Genomic DNA, 21,290 nt, shown 5'->3' with positions numbered 1-21,290 from the left:
TGCAAGCTCCTGAGGTTACATCTGCAGGGTGCAAGGTACCCTCATGCTCAGCCTCAAGTGTTAGGGCAGGGCTTTGTGCAATAACGCAGCTGCACCTCTCCTCCGTCAGGCGTGTCTGAGCACGGGGCTGCCTGTGTGACACCTGAGCAGGGCAGGCACGCCGTCCTACATGCATGCAGACTGCCAGCTCTCCATGCATTTACTTAAGCCTTCTGGTAGCAAACCTATTTACTGTGCGCATGTGCACTGACTTTTAAATGGGAAATTCCCACGGGCAGACCTGGACCACACAAGCAAGGGCTGAGTACTTTGGTCCCAGTTACGATGGATACTTTGATCCCAGTTGTGGTCCAGAGGCTGGTTGTGATGAACCAGGATGTTTGCCTACACAATTCCTATTTTCCTGCATTATTTCCAAGAACTGGTGATTACTGGGAGTTCTTAAACACAGATTTCATTTGATCTTACCCAGAATCAACTGAGTTTTGCTAAAAGCAGGAACTGTCACTGCTGGTCTAAATTATACTGAGTTTAGGGAGTCTGTCACCAGACCTATAGATCCAGGCATAGACATTGCAACTGTCTCTAATCTGCAGCAAGTTGATCTGGTTCCAAACACCATCAGACACAATCAGTTGAAAAATTGCTTCAAGCCATACAGCAGACATGTCATCCAGGTACAAAAAAGTGTGACTTCCCATATGCTGCCAGAGAGTGGAAAAGGGGGTCTGGCGAAGATGACAGAAGAAGAATAGATTCAGTCTGAAATCTCAAAGTAATTATTCCTCTGGCTCCTAAGGATGATTACAATACGTGGTGATTTGTTCCACTGTAGCCAACAAAACAACAATTCCTGTAGGGTACATTAAGTCTAGCAGTGAATTACTGTGGGCACCATATGCTATATAAAAATCCCAACTATGTATCCCAAGTCCCAGAGCTGGTTTAGCATCTCTGGGGAGAGCATAATCAGCTGATGTAGTGAGCTCGGGCACATGTCAGTGGTGGACGTGTACGCCGGGATGAACATGCATTACCTTTTTCAGCCAGCCATGGGAAAAAAAACCAAACCTTTACTCTAAAAGCTTTCATGGCTTACCATTGCCACAGGCATTAGGATTGCCTTTACCAAGCATTCCCCTCACTTGCAATGCTGCGGACCCATTTCCATCCAACCTCGGGGCCATATTCTGCCATCGCTTTCACACTGCATATCTCAGAATTTAAAATTAGGCAAGTAGCGAGGCTCTGCCATGTCATTTACATCTAATCAGTATGCTGTTCTGCTGCTGCTCATCTCGAAGGGTGGCACCTGCTACAAGCAGGGTGGGCAGTGTTCAGAGAGGGGTGCAGCTCTGCTTACAAAAGGAAATGACACGTGCTGGATTGGATCCTGTCCTCTCCTACTTAGGGGCATGTGGGCAGATGCTCGGTGACTTTGTTCAGCTCCTCAGTGTGCAGAGGTGTGCTTGTGGAAGAGGCCAACCGCCCAAACCACAGACCGTTCCTCCCCTGCATAGAAACCCATCCTCTCTAGGCACCGGGATGGCCTGTCTCTCTGCAGCTGAGAACGGAAATGACTTTTCTACCCACGTTACGGATGAACCGATTCTGTGCTCCAGCAGCGAGTGAACTTGCACCCGCACTCTTAATACAGGAACCAGTCTCCTGCCTGGATACCTGTGCTCTGTCCTACTCCTCTGGATGTCTGCATGTGTCTGAAGGTGATGTTGCCACGTGGAGGTGTTGGGGGACACGCAAGAGAGAAGGGGGAAGGACACAAGAGTGGAAGGGAGACCCACTTATTCAGATTTTCATCCATTTAAAAATATCACAATTCAGGCATCTGATTTGGTTCCTATAGGAGCCAGGACAATCCAATTACAGGATCAGAGGCTAAGAAAGGCCCTTATCCTATTATCTAGTTGCTCTTAATAAACACAGTAACCTACGGCCTCGACGTGGCTAAGAGTAAGCAGGCAGAAGGAACGAAAGTTAACTGCCTGGGACCACCCCTGGGCAGGGGTATAAGGTGGCCTTCTTCCACCTTGCTGGGGCACTTCAGGATGGCTCTAACCTGTACCTGAAAACAGAGGGGCATGAGCACCCCTGGGTGCACTTCTGATTCTTTAAAAATGTGCATCATCCTACAGCAGCTGAGGATGGGATGGACGCTGCCAGCTCCCTTCCTACCAATGCAGCACGGCTCCAGACTGTGTAGAGGTCACAAGGGATCTTCTGGATCCACTGAATTACACCATCTCCATCTCCAACCAGTCCTTCTGCAAGACAGGTACCTACTTCCTGTCTGATTATTATTATTATTTTTTTTTAGACATTTCTTTCAATCGCTCAACCCATTTACAGATGTCCCCAAAACTGCAAGGGTGGAAAATTCACAGGAATGTGCAGAATGGCCAGGTGAGGGGCTGCAGATAGCAAGAGGTTGTTCAGTACTTATCCATGTGAAGCCTTAAATCTAGGGAGAGAAGATGAACACCCAGGGTGCAGCCTGGCCCATGTAGTGGATGTCTGAGCCTCTAAACATGACCTGTAAAGGTCCCTGGAAAACTTAACTAGTTTTTTTAAGGCATCTTCATCTTAGCCTTCAGACTGAGTCACAAGCAGCAAGGAGGAGAAGGTCCTCACCCACCTTTTGCATTAAGGGTTTTCCAGGGGCTTGAGCAGGGTGGAATGGGATCAAACTTAGACACCTGGTCACCAAACTACCGCTTAGATACTTCATAGATGGCACCAAGTCTCGCTCCCGCGGGGGATCACACAGCTTCACCGACTCGAGTAGAAACAGAATTTCACCCACACCCAAGAATCACAGATCCTGCTAGGCTGAGCTCATTTCCCCTTCCCTCATTCATCCTGCCTTGTCGGTTTGCCTTCATCTCACTTCACACTTACTGCAGGGATGCTATGAGATGGAGGTTGAAATCTGGACCGTCTTGCTGGCAATATTTTTCTTAAGAAGCCTCCCATAGTACGTCAGAGTTGAGAACTACAGTGGTTTGTAAATCAGATTTGAACATGTTTTATAGCATGAAAATGGTTAAAACAGTTTTAAGGAACCTGAGGGATTAACACTAAGGTTGAATTTTAGTTTAATGGGTTACCTGGACCAGCACAAAGAACCTTTTCTTCCATCTCTTCCAGACATTTTTACCAATGGCCCACAAGTATCTAGGAAAAAAATACAGAACAGCTGGACTGAGTTCAGAAGTGACAACGGATGGTCCTATTGCGCTTCAGCGCTGTTTCTCCATAGCTAAACTCTAAAGTCAAAACAAAATCAGGAACAGCTACGAGTCTCTTAAACAGTGCAGCAGTTTGCGATTCCTGCTGTCAAAATACTCTGCAGAGACAGAAACATAAAAATCTATTTTAGTCTTAATGTTTTTCAGCATTATTTCCTCTCCTCCTCTTCCTTTTTAAGACAAAAATGAATGGCAAGGGCACAATAAGCATAAATTATAGGATCTACAATGAGAGCCAAAACCTGCAAAGAGATCAGCCTGGGTATGAAGTCAGGGCAGCTTTGGACCTGCTGAATATAGCAGTCCTTTCATTTTGCTGAGTGGCAATTGCATAGCCAGAAGAATACGTTGATAGGGGAAAGGCTGGGGGAAAGTGTTGCTTTCTAGCCCCCATCAAACCATTTTGCTGAGGGAGCTGTCATCCAGTACGGCACTTAGCACATCCAAAACCAAGGGGGTAGCCCCTGGAAAAATGGGACCAACCCAACCAAATAACTTGGTTCACAAGCACACAACCAGTTCCTGGGCATCCTCTGATTATGCAGTGCAGGTGAACTGGATGCTCTTAAATGAGGAAGGGAATTCAGCCTTTCCAATGATGGTTCTCTCCAAGAAAACACATGTGGTAGCTGCCACAGCAAACCCACAATAAAGCCACTTGCAAAAATAGCAATAATGGAACCAGAGACATCACCCAGTGCTAGAAACCCATTTAATTTATGGTGACTGCAGTGTATCACGTGTTACTTTATACCTTCACCTTGTTTCTGCAGCAATAGATGTACAAACTGTAGCTTTTCATTATGCTGGTGGATCTCTATGTTAAAACACATATCTGCACATGTCTAGGTCTGACTGTAGTCAGGGGCAGGTCTTTGGGTGTCATATCATGATGCAGGTACAGCTCCTTAGGTCCAAAGGCAGCATGGCTCCTGTACATGCTTGCCATGGGCAACCTAAATGAGATGGTATGATCTCATACTGGCACCTCTCTGATCTCAACATAAATTAGGATGCAAACCAGGAAATAGTGCCATGAAATCCTAAAATGGAAAGGAGTTATGTCATTGACTTCAGTACAGCTAAGATTTCACTTCTGGTAATGCTAGCCCCACAGTAAGCCTGAAAGCCAGCTGGGACCTTCTGCATAGAGGCTTTCTGTTTGAACAATTTTTTAAAAACTGCAAGTCCCAACATAGAGCTGATTTTCGCAAAACGGAGTGCTGTTTTCTCAACAAGTGTCAGGAGTGAAACGCCGGAAGATTTCAGTCCTGACGAGGGCTGCAACATGCTGTCTCTAGTTGTTCTATATTTGCACAAGTAACAGTCAAATCCTTGACTGACAGCCTAAATGTATTGCACAACAAAGCCGCGTGCCAGAACAGGAGAGCCGCAGAAGAGAAGCACTTCGCAGCAGAGGCTGCGCTCAGCTCCTGCTCTCGGTTATGCCTGCACGATAATAATCCAGAATAATCTGCATCATCCAGAATAACTCCAGTGAGGCCAGTGGAGTTTCTCCACGGATGTAACCGAGCAGAGTTTGCTCCCCGGGGCATATGAGATATGGGTAATGCTTTTGTCACAAGTTCTCTGCAAATCAGACCTAGGGAGCCATCTAAGGCCACTGAAGTCAATGGATTATTGCTCGTTCACTTTAATGGGCTTCTGTTTGGGCCCCGAAGGCAGCTGTGATAATGAGCTAACTGTCTGAAGTACATAATTTTAAGCAGCATCTTATCAATCAAATGGTTGCTGAAGTGAGCAGGACAGACATCTCAGCTCATCAACCCTATTGCCAGCAGAAGCTGGAAGGAAACAGATGTGACCAAAGAGAGAAAGTCTTCTACAAATCGGGGCTGGACTCACAACTGCTGCCTCCCTATTGACTCCACCTTGGCCAAGGAAGAAATAACAAATGAGCACAGGAATTACAGAGCTCTCTTCTGCCCTTGGATCTGAGCATGCAGCTCCTAACGATCCCAGCTGAGCGAAGACCTGGGCTCACGAGGATGGAGGAGGATCTTCACCAAACCCCTTCCCCCACCCTGCACTTTTCTAGTCTCTGTTGCATCTATCAGAGCTTCCAAAATCTCAAGGGATGAGGATGCCAATGCTCCTCCAAGAGACTCACCCACTGCCTAGGGGAGCGCTTTGCCAGGAAACTCTCTTTCTTATCCAGGTACCACTTTTCACTTTTTTAATGCCATTCCCTTACCCCTACTTGTGTCTTCTTGTGCCGCCTGTATGTGAATTCTTTTAATTCTACATCTGTAAAGCTCTGCACAAATACCAACGATATTTCTTCTATAGCTCAAACAGAAAGCCTTTTTCCCACCCTGTGCGGCTCTGAGCATTCAGTAGAGCAAAGAATAATTTAGGACATTATACCCCCCACACCATAAAAGAGCTGGGCAGCTCACTTGTGATTTTCTGACACAGGAAAATAAAATCCCTTTAATTTCCTCAGGAGTACTGCTTAGGAATTCAAACCATTAGGCTGATGCATACAAGTGCATTAAAGGGATGATGCTAAAAATATGTAAAGTTCATTAAAATGAGGGAACTCGTTTCATTTCTATATTTATTCTTCTGGTGACCGTCTGTGGACCTGAAAAGAAAAGACTTTCTCTTTATTTCTGAATTCAGACAAAAAGTTATTTTTCTTGTGTAGCTGAAGCAAGGAGACTGCAGAACCAGAGCACTTACCCAGAATGCTTCATGTTCTGGGGTTTGTCCATTCGGACCGCGAGCTTGATCTTTAGGTCTTGGTCCGGGCAGTTTTTGGAAACAGTCATTTTGTGCCACTCGGATTGTTTGGGGCTGTTGGGTGTCGGGTGAAGAACCACCTGTGCGGGACAAAAATGGCATTGGAGGAGAGACACGACTGATTGCACTGGCAAAATTTAAGGAAGAATTTCACCAATTGAAGAAGGATTTCACTCACCAAATTCCACTCAAACTCCAGTATTTAGGGACTAGATTATACAGCTCCCTTGGCTATTTCAGCTACCACATACTTGTTCTCTAAATCTTAAAAAATGTGCCCGCCACCTATTTTGACCCTCTGCATATATCACTGCAGTATTGCTCCATTTTAAAGCCATCCCAAGAGAGACCACTTCCAACCCATCCAGTGCAAGCCTCAGGCATCCTCCAAGAGGCAGGGTCAGGCCCCGTTTCTAACGTCACCTAACTTCCGCTTTGGCATCTCCCAGGCTACGAGTCTGCTTCTGTGGGGAAGTTTCTCCTAACAATGGCTCAGTTTTCAGAGAATGAGACCAGAGGAAAAAAGTTCATCATCTTGTCCATGTTTACAAGGATGACTACAAATATTTTGTTGGGCACTAGCACCTCCAGGTATTAGCCAGGACTTAAGCCAGGTTGAGGTTGAGCCAGGACTTGAGGTAGGGTGGAGGTTGTCTTTTGCTGCTGACTCCATGCACAGCGCAGATTTTCAAGGGCTGATACAATGAACTAAATTGGGGTGAACTTTCCCAGGAGCAGCAAAACATAACCTCCTTGCTCTCGTATGCGCAGGGCAGACTCTTTGGAAAGAAAGCTGGTATTTAGCCTTTAGGATCTAACAAAACTGTCTGCTGCTATATAGACGTGCAAGACTGGAAGGAACCTCCTAGACTGCAGAAACCCAATGCCTTCCATTTGCAGGCATGCCTGAACTATAGGAGCAATTGTTCACTGAATGCCCATCTCAGGGATGCCAGGTTTTACTAATTGCTAATTACCATAATAAGTAATGAGTGGTCCGGTGGATAGCTTTAAAAATATAATTTCCTATTCACTACTGCTACTAATAAAGATTTATTAAAGTCTTTTAAAGAGGAAAGCATAGAGAATGGAAGAGAAAAGAGGGAAGCTCACTGCTGGTTAAAATCCTTCATCATCATTGTACCCGGTCTCAGATCTGGGACCCGCTCTGCTCACACATGCAACCAAAAGGATGGTCCAAACCTCTGGACCCAACAGGGTGACCAATGAGAGGTGCAGAGTGGAAGCACAAAGGTTAATTTGATAACCAGAGCTGCGTGGGAAGGAAGAAGTCACAGCTCCTTCACTTCTAGTCTGAAGCTATTTGAAAAATCGTATATTTTATTAGGAAAAAAAATATGCACTGCAGAAGTCAGCAAAACAGAGAATAAATCACACTTTGTGAATGAATCTTAGGGAAAGCTTCCAGCAGGTGATTCAGCTGGGCATCCACGCAGACCACATGCGACAGACAGAAGTTGTTTACCAAGGGGAGCATGAAAACCTTAGATTTCAACCCTAAAAGGTTTGGAGATAAACACTCGGGAAACATGAGGTCTTTCACACTCATTGCTATTGGTACAGATTCTGGTAACATGGAGGACCAAATTCTGTTCATTAAGGAAAGCAGTGCAAGTATGTGTTTCAATCACTTTGTTTCCCAAATGGAGGCTTCTGGATTACTACATTTCAGCTTCTGCGGGCCTCGGGGCTGGGCATGGGCACATGCATGGGCACAGACACTGTTTGCTCTTTCCTGATGTTCACAGACTGCTCTGGAGCTGCCTTTCCCATTCTTTCTATAGCACGCTCCTCTTTCATGGTTTTCTGATTGCTCTTAGAAGCCGGACTGTTTTTGGGACACCTCTGGCATCAAAATACCACAGGTACAGCATTCGCGGGGGGAGCAAAAAATGGAAAGGTTAGTGATCTTTTCAGGCCTAAGTGTTTGTCGGGCCAGGGCAGCTAGGTTACATTGCACTTCCTAGGCCATTTTAGAGACCTGACGAGCGTGAGAAAATGCAACAAAGCCAAACCTTTCCCCCAAACAACCAGAACAAAACACAGCATTTCAGGTGCAAACACTTTAGTTTGAGGGCCTTCGAAAGAGGATTCCCTCCCCTCTGTGAGTCTGAACAAATATCCTCTTTTGGAGCAATTGCTTTTGGCTTGGCTTGAAATGAATAATTCACCACAGACGCTCTTTTGCTTCTTGACTGAATCGGTTCGGAAATTAAAACGCACATCCAACAGCATCACCTTGCAGCAGGGAAAATTCATCTTGGATGCCAAACTGCCATGCGTTGCAGAAGAACGACGACCTTTTCAGGTCCCCCCACTTTCCGCAGGGCAGACACGGGCCAGATTCTCAGCTGGCATTGAGCAATGCAACCCTACCAGCTGCAGCAAAGCCGTGCTGAGTTGCACGACCGGAGTGGTGGCCCAGTGAGTCTACGAGCTCGGAATAGCGCCAAAGAGCAAGAGATAAGTGATCCTTTTCCGTCCATCCATCTGCTTAGTCCGCATCTTGTGCCATGGGAGCTGAGTGCTAATTCACAGCAGGGGTCACATGCTGCTCCTGTCTGCACGCCAGGCATTTTCACTGTCGCTGGCAGTGGCCGTGCTATGCATCGCAGACAGCCTGTTTAGAGAGACAAGGAACAACAGAAAGACCATCGCTGTTGCTCCCGTCTGTAGGAATGGCATTATTCCACCGGCCCTTTTTCCCATGCCATTTCATGTCATTGCTTCACGCGGCTGCAGGACATGCCGCTGCGCGTGGTGAAAGGTGCAGCACAGCCGGCAATGTCCCGCATGCTTCTGCCAGCCGAGATGGGTCATTGGGCTGATTCACTTGATGCTGTCCCTGTTGTTTTGTTGAATTCCTCCTGCCGCAGTGACTCGCCCCAAAGTAGAAATTCAGCAACGTGCCCATTCTTCTGTGATGAGGCAAGTCGTCGCTTAATGTGTTAACCTTCGAGTGAGCAAATCCTCCCGCAGCTGGCAGCACACCCGCTCATTACTTACAGCTTTCCTGTCCTTTCTGCCTGGCCAAATGCCCGCTGCGGTTATCATCTTCCCTACACCCGACCCCCATCTTCGGCTTCTCTGCTGATGCAGACTGTGGGTTTCTCCCTGTCCATGGAAAGCAGTGTCCTAACACCAGCACTTCCAGGGACCTACGTCAAAAATTATTTTCAAGTCTGATTCAAGGGCCCATGGTTGACTTCAGTGGTTTTTGGTTATTTGGCCCATCACTTAACTCCACTATATGTATCTTTGCCAAGCAGACTCATTTCTCTGACACTACTGTTTTCTTACATACATTAACTGAGCCATATTGGTTGGTTATGCCTTATTTTTTGGAAGGGCTGGCAACCAGCATGCCTGGCCTTATATCTTAGTGGGACAGTAGCATTTCTATCCTTTGACCCTCTTATTCCCAAAGCGAGCTTTGGCACCGGGCCACAAGACGGGGAAAGGCTCCTTCCCACCACATCCTGCCTAACAGGCTGGGCTTTCCCCAAGGCTAGTGTCCCCAGTGATGTGGGGCTCTCCCTCCCAGGCCATGCGGCTGGTCTGGAGATGCTCTCACAACCCAGCTGCTGCAGGAGCAATGGCAAGTTGCCTCCCGAGCAAAGCAGCATGAGTGGCTCTGCTATCCCATCTCGCTACACTGCAGCTGCATGGTTCATAATTAAAGAGCCCGCAGGATGCAGGCCTCTGATTAGGGTCCAGAGGAGCTGCAAGCCAGGTGGTGGGATCAGAGGGGCTTCAATGCAGCCCAATAAAACATCTGGCTCAAGGAAAGCCGCCTTGCTTATTAAATACATGTAGGATGCTATTTGCCTTGACTGATTTTCAAATTGTTTTTATGGGGGGAAGGAATCAACTGGGATTTTTGTTTCTCATGGGTCCTCTCATCCTGCCTTGCTCAGCTGGGAAAGCTGGACTCCATTCAGGTCAGTGAAATGTTTACTACTGGCTTCAATAAAACCAGCCTTGCACCTTGGCTTTAAAAAAACCCAGACTTGCACCTCTCGAGTCCAGAAGTTGAAGGTTTGTGAGGCTTTTCCACCTCTCACGTCCAACAGATGCAGCTAAGTGGGGAGTAGGACAGGCCGGCTGCCAAGCTAGCTATTGCAACGAGAAGCGAGCTTTGTAAGTTCTCGTCAGACCACAAAAGCATGCCTGCAAGAACAGGGTGTTTTTGTGCAGGAAAGTGCCTAAGCTTCCCTTTCTTTTTGAGCCTCTGCTTGCCTCCCGCGCCACCTCAGACAGGTCTGTGTCTCTATGCACAGCCCAATCAGGGCCTTACCGTGCTCCTGATGTAATTATTAGATTAAAAATAACTCCCAAACCAATCCATTAGGAAAAGCATCGGCAGCAGACAGAAGGCAGCACATCCAGGCACATAGCCTTTCCGAAACGCGGCTTTCTCAGGCGCGCCAGGAGCCGTGCTCCCAGAGACATCACCCAGTCGCCCTCTGTGCACGCCGGTGCTGGTCAGCGTGATTTAGGTTTTAGGAGGCCGAAAGGGAGTGATGGTCCCCTGCTGAATTCAGTGTGAAAATGCATCAGTGGAGCTGGCTCATCAGCCTTTTGCTGGCAACTGGGCTTGCTCTTTGGGCGGGGAGGGGAGGGCTGAATTCTTTATCCTCACAACAGGCAAAGTTAATTGCTCCTAGGACTAGCAAAGTCAGCACCGCTCCCCATTGCCACCTGGCAAGAAGCACAGTTCTTCAGCGGGAATAAGAGCTACGAAGCAAGTGGGACCTAACCCAACAAACAGGGAAAAAGGAGCTGGATGCCACTGCAGACCCCTCAATGGAAAGCTCAGCACAGGCAGAAATAGGATGGAGAACCAGAGGTCTAGGTCTATAAAAATCATGCGAGGTCTATATAAACTATATTTTAAAGGGCTAAACAATCATGAACGGCACGGACAAAGGGAACTGTTCCTCATCAAGTCCCAGAATACTACTGACATTAGTAAACTAACAAGGGAAAGTACTTGTGGGATGCTCTGCCGTGGGAGAAGGTAGAAGCAAAGGGCAGAGCCAGGCTCTAAAAGGGACTAGACAAATGCAAGAAGGATAAATCTATTCATACCTACTGTACAGACTAGTTGGAGATGTTTCCCGGTGTTGTTATATCAATAATGGTGGATGTCAGGAAGGGTCATGAATAGGGGACAGATGACTATATTCAATGCTTTACCACTAAAGCGTCCACCTCTGCCAATGTTGGACACAGGCTCCTGGGCTAGATGGACCAAGGTGTGACCCAGGATGGCACTTACATGCTTCTGTACTTATGGACCGTGGGTCTTGGCAGGTAAGGCGGCTTCCTTGCTGCTGGGAAATCGCATGCGGCACATTGTGGTGATGCAGGAGGCACGGGCGGCATGTGAATGCCACGCTCCCTTCTTTGGGGAGGTTTTCTTTATTTCCCCTAGCTCTTTTTTTGTAACTCTTCCAAGGCTGGTGCAGGGATATCTGACACTACCCCTTGCTTCTGTAATGAGACGGGCTTCTTTCATTCCAGCTCAGACCAAAAACAGTTATCATTGCATGGCTTCTTGGAGGCTGGTATAAAACGAGTGTGCGGGTTTCAAATGTGCCAGGACATTCATCACCACCACCCACTGCTGGCTTTCGCTGATCAGGTTTTGAAGATCCGTTGTGTTCAGAGGAATATAAAGAGGACTTTATAGGCTATGCCTAGGCACCTGGGACGCTGGCCTGGACTGCGGAGGGGGGCTCACTTTTAGAAAAATGGCTGCAGTGGATGTGCCAAACTGAAATACCTAAAGAGCGGAGGAAAAGACGGCAGAGAGCTCACTGCCAATTACAAATTGTATAGCTGCAGGCTGTGAAAAAAAATCAATGACGACTCGCTGAAGTGTCATAAAGCAACAGAAAAGTACTCTCCGTGGGCATGCTGGAGTCGGCAATGGCACTGGAGGACAATCCGTCTCGAAGACCGGGGTCCACGTTCGGGATTGCAGCAAGGGGTGGGGAGGTGAAGGAAGAAAGTGGGGTCTGTAGCAAAAGCCATAACATCCAAATTCTTGGCTAATGAGAGCCCTGGCAGATGACACCGACCTCCCAGGTCTGCAGCAAGGCTGTGCTTCCCAGAGCAAAGTCCTGACTCTGGGGGAGTCACAGGTTTCAACGAGGCCAGGATTTCCCCCCTCCTAAATAGTCACTACTATCAGCCCCTTCAATGCTATTTTCCTCCAGTGTGTTTGAAAGCAGCCCAGCACCCCCTGGCCCAGCCTGAAATACTCTTTTCTACTTCAGAACAATCTCGCCTTTTAGCTCGGCAAAGGGCATTTTCGTGCGTGCCTTCTGGGGGGACCAGGCCTGCCAGCATCACACAAAAGATACCCGACACTTGCTCGCTCCAGCTGAACTAGTGCCACTCAAAGCCAGCACCAGGGACGACACAGGGGATACGCTGGTTTCTAGCAATGAAAAGCACCATTTCTAGTTTGCTTGCTTATTTGTGGCGTGGTGTCCACGGCTCTGCTTGCCACCACTGCAGTGCCCTTAGCCCCCTGAGCCAAGCAGGAAAGAGGCATTGAGAAACGTGAGATTTCCTTACCCGCCCAAGCTCTTTGTCTTCTAGAGCCAACACGCCAGTGCTCTCTGTGAACAGCTTCACCTTCACCGCGGGAAGCGCGTGCGTCGTGTTGAAGTCACCTTGAGTGCCCCAGCTGTGAAAAACAACCGGGGAAAGGGTTAGACACCAAAGCAGTAGAGCTGTGCCACCACCCGGGCGTGGACACGGTTCATCTGGGACGTCACCGCCTGTCACACATGCAGGAAAGTGTACCACAGTGTAAGCGACAACGTGCTAATTAACGTGTTAGGGAAATGCGAGACAGATACTTAGAAAAGTTGTGGCTCTTTGTGGGAGACAATGGAGGACCTGGAAGTCACGAGACGGCAAGTTTGAAGAGAACTTCATTTATTGGCATCTGGCTTGCAAGTTAGCAAAAGAAAGCCCGGTAATCAAGCTGCAGTGCAATGCAAGTCTGTGCAAGAGTTACAGAATAAGAGGACATTTGTGACTCTACACACAAGACATCTACAGTTCCTTGTACCTGATGTCCTTCTCCTACTTGATGTAGCTTTCCCTTCCCACCCCCCACTTTTTTTTTGTTGGATGTGACTCTTGCTTCTTTCTAAGCCTTTTTGTTTCCCTATGGCTGAGGAAGCAGTGGAGTGGAGAAGAGTGGAGCGGAGGGGTGCAAGCTTTTCAATGCTGAGCTTCTTACAGGCTCCAGCTGCCAGCTGCAGTGGTCGCCTCTGCAGTCAGATTAGTTTAGCCTGGAGAGACTGGTAATGAGAAGGCCAAGTCCTTCTGATTGAGATGGTGGGGCTGATGATACGGATACTCATTCACCCAAGTACTGGCACCAGGGCACCGGTTCATGATACGCAGCACGAGCTGGTGCAATTCATTACCCTACTCATCCATCAGACGCAAACCTGGAATTGAAAGCAGTGGCCTAGAGCAGTGGTCTCCAAAGTGGGGTGCGCAAGACGATCCATAAATCTAAGAAAATATTAGAACTTCTATTTCTATTTATATAAATATACATATATTGCGGGTGCGTGCTCAACATTTTTTTACTGATAGGGGTGCGCAATCAAAAACGTTTGGAGAACACTGGCCTAGAGGGCAAGTGCACTGCTTTCCATAGACAACTTCAGAGCCCAGCAAGTCCTCATGTTACTCTCTAACCGAAAAGGAGCTAACGTCACAGCGCACATTTGCCTCTTTCAAGTTTTAGCAAAAATCGTCTTAGCTTCAGGCAGACCCCACCATATATAGCAGCATTTTGTATACTCGTGAGTAAGCAAAGTATAAAGAAACAGTGACTGTGGCACCACTAAGTGCCTGGTGCTCATTAGTTTTTGACATGTGCAGTTGAATTACAGCTCTTGACAATTTACAGTCTCCCGTTAATCACACCGCAACCAATGTTTCCCTGATTTATGGGGTCCTGCTGACTTCGCCAGGGTTACTTAGTGTATAAGGACTCACCGTGAGTCCACCGGAGCCAGCGGGCATAAAATCTTCCTAATAACAGCTCTATTTCTGTTACTGATTTTTATTGAGAGTGCACTAAAGTTTGGGTGGGAAGAGAGATTTAGGGAAGACCAACCACGTCCTGTACGTTGCTGCTTTGCAGATGCTTGTCTCCAGATGCTGGACAGATGGGGGACCTGTCATTACGGCTGAGAAGGATTTTCAGCTCATTTAAATTTTGTCCCAGGAAATTTGAGTCTCTCATGGCAAAGAGAGGCAGCTCACCTTGAGCTTAATAAATCCTGCATAAATCAGGACAAAGCATCCTTTTGATAGCTCTTTTCCTGAAAGCGACTGTGACAAGGATGACAGGCAGAATGTGAAACAGCAGCTTTTTGTGACCTTTTCTCTGGGAAAAAAAAAATCTACCAGGGTTTTGGAAAGGTGGGATGAGATATCATCAGTAAAAAAAAATCCTCCTTGGAAGAGGAGCCACGTGAGCAAGTCTCTCAAGCTTGTAAGCAGATGCACCAAATCCATTTATCTGCTGACTGGAGCTCAAAACAAATGCAAATCTCGATGGAAACCTTGCCTCTTATGAAATGGCAGGTACCTTCGGCCTTAGCACAGGTTGAATCTGCTGCAAGAAGAGACTCCTGCTCTAGCCAGACAGGCCCAAACCACGATACAAACAGGCCAGGATCCTGAGCTCGGGTGGCTTTAGTTACGTGCCAACGCAACATTTCAGGCTGGCTCGGTTTATCCCAGCTCTTTCCTCCAATTTTTTGCAGTATTGGGTAGGGAGCAGAATTCTCCTGCTGTGCAAATACCTAAATCCCTCACCTGCCTTAAGCAGAGGGTGGCAGGTAACTCATATACGCAAGCACTGAAATCAAAACACAGATGGCAGGTCTAATTTTAGGTCTACCAGTAAAGGCAGTGTTGCTCCAAACTGCGTGTTTCCTTGACAATAGCTCACTGCCTGCTTTAACTCAAGAGCGCTAGCATTTCTCAGACTGCTAGGGCAAGTGATTTCTTTAGGACAGCACACGTGCTCCATCTGTCTGCAGTCCTCATTGCACTCGTACGTCCTCTTCTCAAACATACAGCAATGACATGCACGGACGATGCAGTAGTCGCAAGGTAAATGGATAGCACTAATGTACATCGATGAGTTTTCAGGACTGGCTTTCCTTAAGCCAGCAACCTAGACATTTTTCGTCTTCTTTTTAAAGAGCTTGCTTGCCAGACGGGATATTTCAGACTTTCAGCTCCTGGGTTTCCAGAGAAGCAATCACCCTGTTTCAGAACTGCAAATCTGCCACCTTTCTAGTACCAGGGACACAAAGATAAACTTCAGCATAATACAAAAATATTATAATAATACGATACGTATTATTATAACAATAATACATATTATTATAACATAATCTATACTACATATTATTATAATATAATACTACTATATTATAGATATATAATATTATTATTACACATCTTATTATAATCTTATTATAATAATAATACGATAATGTTATAATAATATGACGCAAGGTAACAAAAAGCATTCACAGCTGTATCAGGTATCCAGGATGTAGTCATACTGGTCTAGAGGAAACAGCAATCAAGACTCATGGTGGAGGGGATATCTTTTATTAGACCAACTACTTTTTTGCAAAAAAGAATTAAACCATGAGTCCCAATGGCCTTTTCACAGCTGTATGTCATTTTTGAATAGCCATGAAGACAGGCCAACGATAAAAGTTATGACTTCTAGCACTTCATCTTGGTACTGATGTGGTTTTGGCCACAGTACCTGCAGTTTTACATGGGATGCTTGCTGCTGTGGCTCTGAATCCATATCCTGCTCAAAAGGCAGCCGGTTCTGGAAAGTGCGACGGGCTGGCTTTTCCAGAAATGAGCCTGTGGACCCTGGGAGAACTGATGAAGGAAGTCTGAATGGCATGGGATTGTGCTCAGCTAGCAACACCAAGCAAATTATTGTTCAGAAGGCCTTTGCACAATTTTACCTGCCACTTTAAAATATCTTTATTCCTACTGTTTCAACAGCCATCTGCTTAGACCTGTCCCAAAGCAGCGGTGAGTGCTGAGAACTGCTCCCCTTTTAATCTTAAAAGCTTCACATTAGGTGATTCTGAAAACAACACGAGATGCCAAGGAGTTCGGAGCCTCTTCTGCGGCCTGTGAGAAACCAGTACGGGCCTCTCTAAAACCTGCAATCTTATTCTAGCTCACATTTGTAACAGGGGGAATGCATCTATCCCGCTCTTTACTTCTTACCATAATTCTACGCTGGAAAATCTGATTCCCAAGTTGTTTGTGGAAACATTTTTGAAATATTCTATCTAGAGTCTCATTTAAAAAAACAACCCAAAAAACTGCATAAGAAGAAAACTATTAAAGGTTGCAAACAAAACCAAGTCCTCAAACCTTAGAGACTGCTAGAATTAAGGCTTAGTTCAGGCTCCTCGTGCATACTGCATTAGGACACAGTCCTTAATTATATGATCACATAATATTTTTCCGCAGCAACTGAAAACAGAGTCTTCTAATGGGAACTGGGGATCATACTTAACTAATGAGCTGTACCTATAATTACTGCTATGAAGCATCCATTTACTTTTCAGCTTTTTTCATTTCTATTTGCAGAGACTTTTTTAGGCTCCTTCCATGCCCTCCCCGCTCTGCGATGAAAAGTATTTGTAGAGGAGCTGTAATGCTCAGAAGTATTCCCTGCGAGGGGAAAATCCAAAACAAATGGGGATAAGTGCTAGTGGCAGTACCATGACAGCTCCATGCAGATGAATGATCAGGGTATAAAGCGATTTATGAGGTGGCTGTCTGCAACGACATGATAAGGGACAGGTCTTGAGTACTCAGAAGGGCCCTTCCAGACATCTCTTCTTGATGGGTCCAGGGGATGTGCAGCTCAACATGAGATTTTGCAGGAACTCACCTGACTGCTAATGAGATAACAGAGTTAGCTCTTATCTCAGCTGTGGCAGCATGGTGTGAGGAGGGATTGCTCATGCAATCCAGCAGAGGATGGGGTCACCGGCATCTCAGATGCCTGGTGAGAAGCTTGCTGCGGCTGTAATCATTGCCTAGACACGCCAACCCCTACCAGCAAATCACTAGGATGCATCTGAGCTTCGGCGTGGTGTGCCCTTCTGGGAGGAGCAGGTTTATATCAGCTGGAAGCCGTGCAACGAGCATCCCAGCTCTCTTGCCAACCATCAGCATGCTGTGCCATCTCCTTTTTCCCAGGACGGCAGCTGTGCATTTGATGGTCAAAGACGATGACCCCAGCCCAGCCTTCAGGTGCTGAAGATTCAAAAATAGCTCATCTCCATAAATCACTGTGGAAGTGTCAACCAAACTCCTGGCATCGTGGCGCCAATACAAATAGGATAAATCAGCAGAACAAACCACTGGTTACAGAAACAAGGGTGATGGTTAGTTGCAAGGCTTGAAACAGTTCACAATGCCTTATACTGAACAAGAGACCCCAGCCCCTGAGCCATTTACCAAGCAGGCAATCCTTGTACCTAACCCTGACTGCAACAACAGACCCAGGTTTTGCCTCTTTGACACAGGCATTTTCTGAAACACTCTTGCACACTTTCCTGCTCTGATGGGGTTAGGAATAATGCAATGATCTCAAAGCCTGGCTCATTACCTGGGCCATGCAGAAATGGCAAATGTCACCTCTTCTTCCCTTCTGGGGTAAGGAGGCTGCAATGAGCTGAATTTATAAAAGGATCGACTTCACTGGTCCTCATACTGGTAGCTGTCGGGTAATTAGTAACCACAACCTGCAGGTCTTTGGAGAGATGCAGAAATCCTTTGGGACCTTGTCACTTCTGAGCACTCAATGCCAGGTAGCACAGCTAAACCCTGAACGGGTCATCTTGTACCTTTTGCTAGCAAAATCAATATGCTTGTGTGATCTTCACCTGGGCTGCTTCCCCCTGTTAATCTCCTAGGCCTGGCCATTGGGAAGAGGCAGTGCTGGCTGTTCCTCAGAAGTTACAGAACTGAAATTCGGGCTTTGATTTCGAAAAGTCACAGGCAGAAAGGACTTTGTGAAACTCAAGCCGGCTCAGCAGCTGCCCTCCTTCCTGAAGGTCTCCAGATGAAGTTAAGACAGGCAGTTTACCTGCCTTCATTTTGTCTCAGTGAGGAGCTACAGGCAGGACTGGTTTGGGTATTTCTGCTTGTAGCTGTGATTCAGGCATGAAACATTGTTTTGTCATCTTTTAAGGCCAGCCATTTTTTTTTTTTACAATAATTTTGCTGATAGGCTATGAACCTCCTCTCCCTCTGGCAGCTCTGGGGTTTGCACACACTTGGTTTCATGTGATTTGTGGCCATTTCTACATTATAAGACTAGGGAAGCTTTTACATTTTCAATCTTCGTTTTAATAGTCCAATTAACTTCAGATACATTTTGCAAAGTGTCTCGACTTGTCACTGCATTGCAAGGGATGGCAGCTCGCTAGCCCAGGAGACGAAGCTTCCAGCAGTGGTGAAACCAAGTCTTTGCTAAAGAGGCCGATGGACTTCTCTCTGTTGCAAAGTGGTGACTTGCCCCCCTAAACACCTGATCTGGATAGTGCAGATTCACTTTGCATTTACACTGGTACAGTGTAGATCAGGATCAGGCCAACTGAAGTCTCCCTGAACGCCATCAAGAATAAGGAGGGGGGTGGTTGTGTCTGAGACTTTCAGAGTTAGCTAAGCAACATGCTTCCAAAATGAGCAACCTCCCATTACAGCAAGTGTTAGCAGTACAGGGCCTTCACTGCTACTTGCAGCACAAGGACTTCCCCAGGACTTCAGCTACAGCTATCACTGGGAATGGCTGGGGAAGCAAAGGACACAGCTGCAGGGGCACAAAAAGCCAAGGAGTAACTGAAGAGGCTTTGGAAAACCCTGGGTTTCACAAGGGATTGAAGGTGCAGTGATGGAGATGATTCAAGGAACGGTAGGAGAACTTGGAGAGGCCACAACAGCAAATATCTGAAATTGGGGTCCTTGGTCCATATCTAGCTGCCAACAGAAACCATCACTTAATTTGGAAACATACTGAACACGTTCCCCTTCCCAATGAAGTTGGGAGAAACAGCTGGGGATTGAGTCATTTTGAAAAACCTGCCCATTTACTCCAATGCCTGGATTTGAGCCTAGCAGCTTAGACATGGTCACTCTAAGCTCCAAAACTCTTGACCTGCACCGTCCCTAGAAATGCAGCGTGACAGACGTTACAAAAACAGAGAGCCTGAAGACTCATCCCATGCTCGGGCAAAAGGTCCAACAAAACCAGGGGTGCAGGAGAGGTACATGATAAACCACAGGAAACCAGCTAAATCTTGTGTCGCATCAAACACATCTGCAGTGATGGAGTGGGTGAAGCCAGCTGTCAATCAGTGCCCTCAGTAATCATGCACTAATTTAATCACACCTTAAGTGCGATAAAATCTTGTAAAGTATTCAACCGAGCATTTATTAAGCATTATATTTCCACTCCTACACTTTTCCTATTTCAAATGCAAACATGGGGCTCGATGCTCAGCTAACACAAACTGGTGTTTCTCCCTGGAAATCAAATTTAGGATGGATGCAGATCTAGCCCTGAGTGTTTATGCTTCTCATACATAAGCATTGAATGGTGTTTTCTGCATGGGATAGATACCAGGAAACATAATAACCCTCTCCTTGTGCATGCCGTAATGTGGCTTCATGCTCTACCGCCTTCTGAACATCATTTACTATCTGTGGGCTCCGCATAGTCAGGACAGACCTGGGTAAACCAGGCATTTCCCCTGGTCGGATTGGATCTGAAACTTCCTACCTGGGGTCAGCATACCACCCAATGCAAACACATTTAATTTTTTATGCCGGGGCATCGAACTGCCCAAAGTATCTGATAGCAGTGGTTTCCATTAGGGTCCCCAAGTGTTAGGGCTTTCTCACCACCAGCTCTTTAACAGGTGTTTTACACCTGAGAAGCAGGAAACAACCTTACTTCTTTTGTGGCGCAAAGGCACAGGCTGTGTTTCCCCCTCTCCAAAAAAGCAAAAACTTTGAGGCATTGTCAGTTTGCTCCCATGGGGAAAGCGAGGAAGACAATGGACAAGTATGCTCGGGGGGGACGTGGAAGAAGACACCCACACGTGCACTGTGTGTATTCTGACAGCAGCTGCTTTACACAACTTGCATCTCTGTTTACTATTAAAACCTTCGTATTTGCTGAAGCGTGCCCAGACCATATGTTATCAACAAATGTTACCAGCCAAATACAAACAGCAATTTTCATTAGGTTTTCTTCATGAGAACAACATTAGCCACAAAGGGAATAAACCTTTCCAAATGACAGTAAACATACATTGCAAACCTTTGACAACACGGCAGTACTTATAAATTTCTACTCAATAAAGCCAAGACGATCTCCACTTCAATAAAATAAAGACACTTAGGAAATGGATTTAGTGCAGGTTGAAGCCTGGGATGATGTCATTAGTTGCCATAGTGATCTTCAGCTAAGGGCATAATTCATGTCACTGAAACATGATTTGTATTCAGCCTAAGTACACAGTTTATGTGCACTGTGTATTAAATTATCGTTCATAAAATTAGCTTCAGACACCAGCTAGCTAGTCGTGTCTTTCCAGGGAATGGAAGCATGAGGGAAGAGTTATTAACAGCTGAATGACTTGAAGCAAAAAGAGTCCATGCTTTTGGGTTCTGCCTTCACAGCCTGTTTTAAACACCCTCTCCAGATCATCTAGCGAAGCAATTATGCCATCCTGTTCCCTTGGAGCTATTGTAATGGGGCACTTTAATTCATTTAATGATTCTGTAATCCAGGACAAGATTAATCTGATACCGTCAAAAAGAGGTACTGTCTACTAAGGGCAAATCCAAAGCACTCGGATCTGGGTGTCTACACTTAAGGCCTCTCCGCTGCCTCGGTGGCTTCAGGGGGAACTGCTGGGTGCTCCTTACATCTGAAAGCCAGGCACCAAACAGGAGCTGAACAGCCTCAACTCTTGTGAGCTATGGGCTGCGTGTTGTATCAGGGAAAGGCAGCTGGATGAAGCATACGCTGCATGCAGCCAGGTTTGGAAAGTGCTGGTTTAACATCTTTTATGTCAAATAGGCCAAAAGGAAGCTCTGTTGGAGAAAACACCC

General features: G+C 46.5%; 1 protein-coding gene across 11 annotated transcripts in view; it reads right to left on the bottom strand.

Moving 5' to 3' along the window:
- Window positions 1-21,290, bottom strand: part of CADPS (calcium dependent secretion activator) — a 248,776-nt gene that overhangs the window by 111,920 nt on the left and 115,566 nt on the right. For all 11 annotated transcript variants that reach the window (XM_090022840.1, XM_090022841.1, XM_090022835.1 and 8 more), the window contains exons 7-9: window positions 12,642-12,753; window positions 5,973-6,112; window positions 3,126-3,192 (exon numbers count right to left, since the gene is read on the bottom strand). In XM_090022840.1, coding sequence (XP_089878966.1) covers window positions 3,126-3,192; window positions 5,973-6,112; window positions 12,642-12,753 — 319 coding nt within the window. The remainder of the gene's footprint in view (window positions 1-3,125; window positions 3,193-5,972; window positions 6,113-12,641; window positions 12,754-21,290) is intronic.

Source organism: Crocodylus siamensis, chromosome 11, assembly GCF_052110815.1.
Source record: "Crocodylus siamensis isolate JL-2025a chromosome 11, ASM5211081v1, whole genome shotgun sequence".
In the NCBI taxonomy this organism is placed as follows: domain Eukaryota; kingdom Metazoa; phylum Chordata; order Crocodylia; family Crocodylidae; genus Crocodylus; species Crocodylus siamensis.
The sequence above is the reverse complement of the archived record's forward strand: the minus strand, read 5'-3'. Positions and strand labels throughout refer to the sequence as shown.